This window comes from Otolemur garnettii, unplaced genomic scaffold, assembly GCF_000181295.1.
Source record: "Otolemur garnettii isolate 467f Iridium unplaced genomic scaffold, OtoGar3 scaffold00115, whole genome shotgun sequence".
Classification (NCBI taxonomy): domain Eukaryota; kingdom Metazoa; phylum Chordata; class Mammalia; order Primates; family Galagidae; genus Otolemur; species Otolemur garnettii.
In genome coordinates this window covers 6448088-6459381 of record NW_003852510.1, presented here as the reverse complement: position 1 = coordinate 6459381, position 11294 = coordinate 6448088, and the positions used below count along the sequence as shown (strand labels likewise).

Below are 11294 nucleotides of genomic sequence, written 5' to 3'. Positions count from 1 at the left end.
AAAAAAAAAAAAATGCCTCTGGTGCCCCTAAATCTTGATCACTTTAGGGTAGATTAGCTAACACTTTAGTCTTTTGAAGTTTCTGAACTTATGGGTGGCACTAAATGATCTCTGTTTAATTTCTTGCTGGGAAGGTACCATTCTTTACTGATAGAATCACTTTTTTTTTCAAATTTGAAATCCCTTTAATTTCCCCATTGCCTGGGGCTCAGCATTTGACACACAAACCTTGAAACACAAGCATTGATACATGTATAATTCTGATTTGGACAAAGTTAAATAGAGAATAATCTGTTTAGTTTTATGTATTAATCACCAGAAAGGAGAAGGTGTTTAGGAGAGGTTGAGTGGAACCTGGTGGAAAGACACAGCTTCCTGTTCTTATTCCTACTGACCTTCAAGCACATTATTTTGTTTGATATCATTTTCAGGAAGTCAGAAGTAAATGCCGGTGTACACACCCTGTGTACTCATTTAGAGAAGTGTTGTTGGGTGGTAGATACCATACTCAGACTTTTCAGGAGGTCCTAACTGACCTTTTGTCTTTCTTCAGGATTTCTTGACCCTTGAAGGAAGAAGATGTAAAATCCAGCAGGTGGATACCTTACTGAATCATGTGAAGAAGCTTCTGCCCAAAGCACAGGTTAAGGAGCTGACCACTTGGCTTACAGGTCAAGAATTTGAATTAGAAAAAATGGAGTCCATATGCCAGTCACGAGCAAAGGAGCTTGAGGGCTGTTTGCAGCAGCTATTGAGGTAGGGAATAAAGGTGACATCTAAATAACTTTTGTGTTTCTTTATTTGTGCTCTGCCTCAGTGCTGAGAGCGCTAGGATACATACAGCACACAAATTTCACCAATAAAGACAGTTTTGGCACTAGGAATATGAAAGTTCAGAAAAAGATAGTCCAAAAATATTTTTTGCTCCTCTCCTCTCTTCTCCTCTTCCTCTTCCCTTTCTCCCTTACCTTCTCCCTTCCCTCTTTTCCCCCTTCCTTTTCCCCTTCCTTTTCCTCCTTCCCGTTCCCTCTTCCCTTTCTCTCTTCCCTTTCCCCCTTCTTCTTTTTTCTTTTCTTTTCTTTCTCTGTCAACCAGGTAAAGTGCTGTGGCATCATCATAGTTCACAGCAACCTCAAACCCCTGGGCTCAAACAATCCTCCTTCCTCAGCCTCCCAAGTAGCAGGGACTGTAGGCATGCACCACCACTCCTGGCTAACTTTTTCTTTTTAGTTTTAGTAGAGATGGGGCCTTACTCTTGCTCAGGCTGCCCTCCTAGAGTGTTAAGGTCACAGGTGTGAGCCACCTCTATAACTGGCTGTTGCCTGTTCTTTATGATGCATTTGTGTGGTTTATTGCTTTTGTGTGTGTGTGTGTGTGGTTTTTGACCAGGGCTGGGTCCGAACCCGCCACCTCCAGCATATGCGGCTGGCCGGTTTATTGCTTTGGCTGCCCCAGTTTATTGCTTTAATACTGTAGAATCCTACTATAATATAGGCTGTTAAGTTTTCTTTAAGGAAATAACAAGCACATATAGTAAAAACCTGGTAGATTTACAAGATTTGTGCCATCCTTCTCTTTAGCATAAACCCTTTTTGTTTAGTTTACGTTCACTTATGTGTAATGTCCTTTTAGACTCCAGGATGACCACAGAAACCTGAGTAAGTGGTTGGCTAATCAAGAAGAGAAATGGAAAGAAATGGAAGAATCAGTAGAGAAAACTGAGCTATTTTGCCAAGCATTACCTAGAAAGAGGTATATCTTGTTTTAAATACATCACCTGGGATATGGTTTCTTCCATGGTGTCCTTACTCCTACAGACTTTCAATGATATTTTGTATTTACAGGGAACAATTTGAATCTATGGCACAGTTGAACAATTCCTTGAAGGAATATGGGCTCAGTGATGAAGAAGCAATAATAGAATCAACACATTTGATCGATAGATACCAGACATTCCTGAGAAAATTAGAAGAAATTGAGGAAGAAGATAAGTTACCACCTGCTGAGAACCAGAGCTTTCATGATCTTGCAGATGATGTAATTCACTGGATAGACGAGATTAAAGAGTCCCTTTTGGTTTTGAATTCATCTGAAGGCAAAATGCCCCTTGAAGAAAGAATCCAAAAAATAAAGGTATAACCATGGAAACTTAAATTTCAGAGGTCAGACAAACTCTTATTTTGAAAACTGCAAAGATTTGTTTCTTAGTGGGAAATGGGATCACTATGGAATTGTGAAGAACTTCAGATCATGGAGCTTACAACAGAGAAAGCTTTAATGTCTAGTCTCTCCCCGAGGGAACAATGAAAGCCTGGTTATTGTCCATCTTCACTGAATGTAGAAGAATAGAAATAGTGACAACAGGTCAGAGCTGCAGCAGGTGGGAGTTTGCTAGGGTGTAAAAAGAATATATGTTGGTACAGCAGAAAATAAGAGCCATGTCAAGGTCAAGGTTACAGAGAAATTTATCTTCAGAGTGAATATGTACAGCATATAAGAGGTTATTAGATACTGAATGTAGAAGGCAAGGAAGTCCTAAGCCCACTTGAGCTCACTTTTATTACAAGGGGAGAGTCAGTAAATGCCTAAATAATTAAATTTGTTTTTTTAAATGAAATTATTTAATTACAATAAATTAAAAAATGTAATTACTGGTCAAAAATATAAGCAACAGAAGCATATGTGCTCTAGAAGAACTAAAGCCACGTTAATTGAAGTGTTGCTAAAGGAAGAAATGGTCCAGAATAGTAAGCTGGAGGGGTGGTGAGACTTAGCGAATAATTGGAATCGGAATAATTAGAATATAATTGGGATTATATCCAAAAATTTTCCCAGAGAAAGTAAATCTTGAACAATGTTTCTAAAAAGGGAATGAAGGGAACTTGATTGTGAGAGCAAAGGCAGGAAAGAGAAGAACAGAGAACAAGCATTAATTATGTCATGGGGGAGAGACGAGGGTTGGCATGAGGGTCACTGCATTTTTCTGTAGGAAGCTGTGAGTTTATTCTTATATTATAAAAATATCTTGTTAAGTTTTTTGTTAGTATTTTTTTTTTTTTTGAGAGACAGGGTCTTGCTGTGTTGCCCAGCCTAGAGGGCAGAGATGTTATAGCTCACAGCAACCTCAAATTCATAGGCTCAAATGATCCTCCTTCCTCGGTCTTTTAAGTAGCTTGGGCTACAGGCACCCACCATAATACCTGGCTGATTTTTCTATTTTTTGTAGAGACGGAGTTTTACTCTTGCTCAGGTTGGTCTTGAACTTCTGAGCTCAAACAATCCACCTGCCTCCCAAAGGACTAGGATTACAGGCGTGAACTCCTGCAACTGGCTATCTTTCAAGTTCTTATTGTAACCATTCCACCTATAAATAATAAAGTGGATAGGAAGGAGGTTTTGCTAGGGTTTAGGGGGATGGATATAAAAATGGTGGTTGAAAATCAAGAGGAGGGCAGGACTTTAGTCAGCTCAAACTGGCAAATGTTTATCGAGAACTAACCCTGGGTATTGAGAAGAGAGAGACTTTGGTCTTTGGGGCACAGATAAAAATGAGTTACTTTGAAATAGGTTCTGCACTTAGAACCCCAATATAAATCTCACAAATGAAGAGATATCGTGTAATATCCCTAAGGAATGTGAATGCAATTTTAAGAACTTTTTTGTTTAATTCAGGAAATCATTTTACTAAAGCCTGTAGGGGACGCCAAGATAGAGACCATCACGCAGCAGGCTGACAGCAATGAGTCCCCACTGGCTCAGAAGACCCTTACTGACATCAGCAACCAGTGGGACAACACGTTGCATTTAGCCAACACATACCTAAGGTAAAGGCCAGGCCGGCACCACTTCCATCGGGTCTTCTTGCACAGTGAAGTCATAACGAGTATGTTTTGTCTGCCTCCTGGGTTTGGATTGATATCTGTTGGAGACCACGTGAGCAAGGTCAGGGGCATCTGCAGTGTCAGAGGCAGAAACCAGGAGGAATAGTTCTCCAGATCAGATGGGAAACAAACAGCTCTGTTACAATTCTGTGCCAGAGTTTACTGTATCCAGTGCATCAGCTCCTGGGGTTCCCAGTCACAAATTAACATTATTGTTCTGCTTCTGTACCAAACCCTCTCACCACCAGACAGCCTCTGCATCTGTGTGATATCACTACAGAATAATTAAGACTTTAAATACTGGCTCGGTGCCTGTGGCTCAAGTGGCTAAGGCGCCAGCCACATACACCTAACGTGGCGGTTTGAATCCAGCCTAGGCCCACCAAACAACAATGACAGCTGCAACCAAAAAAATAGCCGGGCGTTGTGGTGGGCACCTGTGGTCCCAGCTACTTGGGAGGCTGTGGCAGGAGACTCGCTCGAGCCCAGGAGTTGGAGGTTGCTGTGAGCTGTGATGTCACGTTATTCTACCTAGGGGGACAGCTTGAGGCTCTGTCTAAAAAAAAAAAAAGACTTTAAATACTTATTTTAAGAGGTTCTTAAATGTGTCATCATTGATAAATGTTGGCTGAATCCAATGGGCATAATTTTGGTGAAAGTTTTTAATTCATATCACATCTAAATAGGTATGTTTAATGTTTGGAAATGTGAATTTTATCTTTTTCTGAGGAGGCAATCAGGTCAGAACTAAATTTAGGCAATAGTAAGCATAAACTAGTTATTTGGTTAATATACAGAATAATTTTTTTATGAAAAAGTAAAATACAGGTTAATATAATTATATACTAGATGTATTTAAAAAGTGTTGAGACTAACTTGAAATCTAAATCATTAAATATTTTCTGGTCCAATTATAAAGAGAAAAGCATTTTTTAGTAATGCCCAAATAATTTCTATCTTGATTTCTGAGCTAAACATAATGCTACTTTGAATGTTGTTATGCTAAAAGAATCTCAGGGAATAATGTATATTAGTGTTATTTTAATGCTGTTTATTATGATGTATGTTGCATTATGTATTATGTATGTTGCATTATGTATTTGCATTATGTATGTTGTATATTATTATGTAAAATGCCACTTCGTTTTGCTAAATTGTCATTTTGTTTATGGACTGTTTTGTGACATTTAGCCATCAAGAAAAGCTTCTATTAGAAGGAGAGAAGTATTTGCAAAGCAAGGAGGATTTAAGACTGATGCTCACAGAACTAAAGAAGAAACAGGAATCGGGGTTTGCTGTGCAGCACGGTCTGCAGGAGAAGCAAACTCAGTTAAAAAATTATAAGAAATTTCTCAAGAAAGCACAAGATTTGACATCCTTGCTAAGGGAGTTAAAATCTCAAGGAAATTATCTTTTGGAATGTACTAAAAATCCCAAATTCAGTGAAGAGCCTTGGCTGGAAATAAAGCATCTTCATGAAAGTCTTCTTCAACAACTGCAGGTGAAGTGGTCAAGATACACATCTCAATGATTACTGTAATTATACATAACTGGACAAGATTTGTGTATGGAACTGTTTTGTTATTGTTGTTCTTTTGGTAAACCAAGTGCTCTCAAATTTATCAGTTTTAGATGAGAATGCTAACTTTTGAGCACTGAGGGAGAAATGTAGTCAGTTTTACTGGAGGAATCTATTGTGTATTACTTGATGATGGTGTTATTTTCTCTCATCGAGATTCCCCTCTTCAGGGGTAGGATAAGTTAAGATTTTGTAGGCATTGGTATGAAGTTGATGGCATCAAAGTCACCCAGCCATCCATCATTTATCTGGTAATAATTTATTTCAGTTATCCTATATTCACCTTCTCATCAGTGACCTTCCCTCAGATCTTTCTGAGTGATCTTTAGTAAAAGAGTTAAAAATGTTAGCTTGTCATGAGGGAGTATATTCTTTCAACAGAACTGTTTATCATTCTTTGCACACTGAAAGCCAGATTCAACGTAAAGATTACCTGGGTTAAGAAATTCTCCTGGCTCAGCGCCTGTGGCTCAAGTGGCTAAGGCACCAGCCACATACACCTAAGATGGTGGGTTCGAATCCAGCTGGCGCCCACCAAACAACAATGACAGCTGCAACCAAAAAATAGCCAGGCACCTGTGGTCTCAGCTACTTGGGAGGCTGAGGCAGGAGACTTGCTTTGAGCCCAGGAGTTGGAGGTTGCTGTGAGCTGTGATGCCAGAGCACTCTACCCAGGGGGATAACTTGAGGCTCTGTCTCATAAGAAAGAAATTCTCCTTACACAGACAGCAGGAGTTGGACAGGGGTTAGGCTAGACCTACTTGGCTGTAAATTATCTAGTGTAACAGTGGCTGCTTTTCTGCTCAGGTGTGGTCCTTCTATTTGCTTATACCAAGGAGAGAACCTGAAGGTGGTTTTGCTTTTCTGATAGCATTACATTTTCCTAATACACAAGTTTGGAATTTGATTCTTTGGATAGGAATGTGGGATTAGTTTGATCTCAATTGGTGTCATTTCCAAGTGTGGGTACTTGGTTTCAGTGAAAAGGATAGTGAAGGAAGCTGCTTTATCATAGATGTTTGTGATTTAATGATATAATTTGCAGCCACTTTGTTTTGTAAATGTCTTGACAAATATTCTTCATGGAGGAAATGAAGGCAAAGAAGCAAAGAAGAAATGTGTTACCAGTAAGAGTCATTTTGGGGGGACGAAGTAGAGAGTTTGTAGTAAAATATCCCAAACCTTAAAATATTTGCTTAAGAATTTTGGACAATTTATAGCTGTATTTCTGTTTCAAGAGGAATCTTGTAAATAAGAATTTATGAATCATTTAGTTGTTTTTTGAGTGAAAAAATTCAGAGAGAAATACTTTATAAATTACCAATGGCTTTATTTTTAGGATTCTGTGCAGAAACTGGAAGGTCATGTTCAAGAACACCACTCATACCAAGTTTGTGTCACCGACCTAAACACCACATTGGACAGTTTCTCCAAAGATCTTGTCAGTTTTTCTGATAAGCCTGTGGATCAAATAGCACTTGAGGAAAAATTGCAGAAACTACAGGTATTAAGCAATGTCTAGATGTGATTGACATAAAAAAAAATTAATATTAATTACATCTTGACCAATCAGTGTCTCTGTTAGAAATTCAAGTCCTATTCAGATCACTTGGATAATTAAAGCTCTGGCCCATTGTTTTTTAAAAAAAAAAAAAAGGAACAGTCTTCTTTAGTGGCCAAATCCATTTGTCATTTGAGTTGAGCAGTACTCTGACTCATGGGCCCCCAGAGACAGTTGTGCCCATGACCAGCCTGTAGCTCCTGGATGTCTTTATTTTAGAGACAACCTAGTGATTCCAGAGGATACTGAGTTGTCAAAGGATACACCTTGTACAACAAGATCTTGAGAACGTGTTTTAATTTAGCATTCTTAAACATGTGGATAAAAGTTGTTTGATTTTTTCATCATGTGAATAAAAGTTGTTTGATTTTTTTCATCATGTGGATAAAAGTTATTTGATTCCCTCACATTCATGGAATAAATGAGAGCTCTTCACAAATTTAGGGCTTCTAAGATTCTCACTCTCACCCCTACAACACCTAACCTTACCCTGTGAGGATTACTGTTGTTCACACAGCCCACATGCGCAGGCCTGAATGATGTCCTTTAGAAGAAAACAGAATAAAGCATTTTCTGCTCCACTTCTTTCTGAGTTCCTTTACTGAAAAATTCAAAGGTGAATCTCATTGTGTGGCATTGCTGGTATGAGCTTAGGGATTGCTTTTCTCTTCCATTTAGGGATCTGGGGGCTCAACAAGACTTCTCCAGAGTAGCCTGACATTGAGACAGAGATGCCTCTTTTTTCAGTTTTTTAAAGATGTTTGGAATTCCTAGATTCAAGTGATCTTCTCACTTTGACCTCCCAAAGTGCTGGGATTACAGGTGTGAACCACTGTGCCCTGCCTGAGTTTTAAATATTAGCTTTAGGCTCAGTGCCTGTGGCTCAAGTGGCTAAGGCACCAGCCACATACACCTGAGCTGGCGGGTTTGAATCCAGCCTGGCGCCTGCCAAACAACAATGACGACTACAACCAAAGTATAACCGGGCATTGTGGTGGGCGCCTGTAGTCCCAGCTACTTGGAAGGCAGAGGTAGAAGAATCACTTGAGCCCAGGAGTTGGAGGTTGCTGTGAGCTGTGATGCCATAGCATTCTACACAGGGTGACAGCTTGAGGCTCTGTCTCAAAAAAATAATACAATAAATAAATATTAGCTTTAGATTTATTAGCATGTTCTAAATGATTCTTTGATTCCTTTTCACATAGTAGGCACTTATTGTTTTGTGTTTCATTTGTGCAAAAAGGCTATACTGGTACAAAATATGTATTACACAGATATCTATGGATTGCCTCCTAATGTTCCAAGAACTGTGCTATGAAAGATTCTTGCATTACTTGTTGCAAACTTTCTAGTATCTTCTAGGATCTGTTTAAGAATTTGATCTAAGATGCTATATTGGTTTAAATTTTGCCCAAAGTTTCTTCTGTGTGATGAGTTGATAAGTTTATTTTGCATTTCCCACTAGTGAAGCACAATACTCTGTGATTTACAAAAGTCAATTAACTCTTGCGATAACTGGAGATTCTTTTTGTAACAATCTTTTCTCCACTCCTAGGAACTAGAGGATAGATTCCATCTACACGATGACACATTAAGAAAGATTTTTGCTTTAGCTGAATCCATCAAGCAAAATACATCTTCAGCAGGACAGAAGATTATTAAGGATGATATAAAATCACTTAAGTGTAAACAAAAAGATTTGAAAAAAAGGCTTGAATCTGCTAAGCAGGACACAGAAAATTATCTCAATAGCATTCTCAAATCAAAATGCTCAACAGAAAAGAAAGAAAAGTTTACTCTGCCAGGCAGAGAGAAGCAGACCACTTCTGATGTTCAGGAGTCTACTCAGGAATCAGGTGCAGTGGAAAAGTTGGATGAAGGCTGGGAAATAAACAAGGTAAGTGCTCGTGATTGCACTCTCTAAGACATTAAGTCTAAGAATGAAGAGGTATTCGGCTCTGAAAAGAGGGTTGTGAACTAAGCATTCTGCTTTCATAATTAAATCCTCAATGTACTGGCTATTTATGAAGCCCACTTATAAAAAGAGCCCTTAGAAAACTGTCCAGGATTTCAGTGGTGAAATATTACTGTTCAGTCTGTTAAAATGTCAGTCACCAATTTAGCTTTATTATTCTCTCTCTGAAATGTAATCAGATACAGTTTCGTGGGTCAAGAGCACAAAGGCAAATTAGAAAAAGCAAAAGAAAAGAAAAATGTACTTTTCCCATTTTCTCAGAAAATAATCCAAAAGCCCAATTTTTTTGATTGATTTATAGTGAAATCAGAGACTGTTGAAAGGATACTTTTCTTTCTTTTTCTTCCCACATTAATCCTCTGCTGAAAATACACTTTTAAATGTCCTTAGATCATATAGCATGAGAAGCCTTCTTTTCCCTGGTGAGAGGGAAGAATTTTTTGTTTGTTTTCATTGTAAACAACCAAATGGGTATATTTTCTTGGGGCTCTTAAAATACTTTTCTCATATGGATTGAGTTGGAAAAGGCCCAGACAAAAAGCTATCCAGTAAACTCTATTTGAAAGGGTGTCCCTGGCAGGCAGGATCTCACTTTCCAGGGTCCAGTGGGAGAGAAGGTTAAGCCACTCACATGTGAGTTCCTGTCAGCTTTTCTGGAATGAAGAGAACAGGCACTTCTGTGGTCTTCCCAGAACAGAAATGCATGGAAAAGTAAAAGAACCAGACAGAATTTTCTAGAAATGTGTAAAATAAGGTTGAATGCCAACAGAGCATTCCACTGGTCATGGGAAAGTCTTCTTATAAATCCCACAGTGTTGGATATTGCTAAGGAAATACGTCTTTTGAAGGGACACTCTGAAGGTTGTATGTGTAAAATAAACTTTCTTAATGATATTTAAATAACAATGGATAAAGTAAAAAAGGAAAAATACCTGATTTTTATGAGAGGTTATATGAGAAGACACAGTCCTAACACACGACTTTGCTTAAGGGAGCTAGTTGCCTAATAAATTTTGAACTAACGTGACAGACCCATTTTGACTGAACTCCCAAATTCAGCAGAATGCATTTAAAAGTATATGAAGATTATAATCCAATAATAAAAATCTTGCTTTAATTTATTAAGCTTTTATTTGTATCAGAATGATGGTTTATTGATAATTTATGATATTTCATTAAAATCTTTTAATTGTCAAATGATTTTCATAAATCAGGATTAAGGAATCTCCTAGAACCTGTTATGGTTCAGTTCAGGAGCTGTGCAAAAAGATAAAAAGTCTGGATTACAGAAAACTAGATTTAATTCTCTAATAACACTTAAAAATTTATTTTAGTAATGAATATTTTTCTAAATCCGTGATTCTTATTTTCTGTACTGTAAATACTGGCTGTGTTTACTTTTATGTAATATTAGACTTTATAACATTACATAACATTGGACTATGTAAAGTCAATAACAATTTTAAGGTTAAACAGCAGCTAGTGAAAGAGATCAAAGCTATCCATAGATAACATATGGTATGATGTGACAAATGCCGTAACTTAGCCTAAACAACTTCAGCAAGGTCTCAGTCTAACAAATACATAGAGTGCATAAAAGCTCAATTTACAGAATTTAAATCTGGTTAATCTAAACCTATGTGAGAATGAAAATAAGCACTTCAATCATTAAAAACATTTATTGAGACCTGTTTTCTGCTAGAATATGGATATAGAGTTGTCACAGCTTAAAATCTAACACTAATTAAATATCTAATTAATACTGAGTTTACATCTTTTTGACATCTAGAGAGACTTTTATCAGATTATTTTAAAAGTCCAGAAGAATTTTTAGGAATTTTTTTTTTTTGAGACTTACCATGTCACCATTGGTAGAGTGCTATGACTTCACAGCTCACAGCAACCTCAAACTCTTATGCTTAAGCGATTTTCTTGCCTCACCCTCCCACGTATCTGGGATTACAGGCTCCTACCACAATGTCTGTCTATTTTTTTGTTTCAGTTGTCTTTGTTGTTTAGCAGGCTCCAGCCAGGTTCAAACTAACCAGCCCCGGTGTATGCGGCTGGCACCCTAACTACTGAGCTGTGGGTGCCAAGCCAGGAAGTTTTTATTTTCTCTTACTTCATTTTGAATATACTTTATTAATCTTAGAATTTTCCATAAAGCATGATTGCAGTTTTCAAAAAATGATATCTTTAATGTATTGCCAAGAATTTCATTTAGATAAAATTTAGGGGATATTTTTATTTGAATCTGATCTGGGACTAATCTTCCCTTCTACTTCCCTTCTCCTCCTC

General features: G+C 37.8%; 1 protein-coding gene across 2 annotated transcripts in view; it reads left to right on the top strand.

Annotated features, from left to right (window-relative positions):
- Positions 1–11294, top strand: part of SYNE2 (spectrin repeat containing nuclear envelope protein 2) — a 387860-nt gene that overhangs the window by 174832 nt on the left and 201734 nt on the right. For both annotated transcript variants that reach the window (XM_023517601.1, XM_023517602.1), the window contains 7 exons: positions 554–756; positions 1633–1752; positions 1845–2133; positions 3673–3824; positions 5073–5382; positions 6800–6964; positions 8577–8918. In XM_023517601.1, the coding sequence (XP_023373369.1) occupies positions 554–756; positions 1633–1752; positions 1845–2133; positions 3673–3824; positions 5073–5382; positions 6800–6964; positions 8577–8918 (1581 nt within the window). The remainder of the gene's footprint in view (positions 1–553; positions 757–1632; positions 1753–1844; positions 2134–3672; positions 3825–5072; positions 5383–6799; positions 6965–8576; positions 8919–11294) is intronic.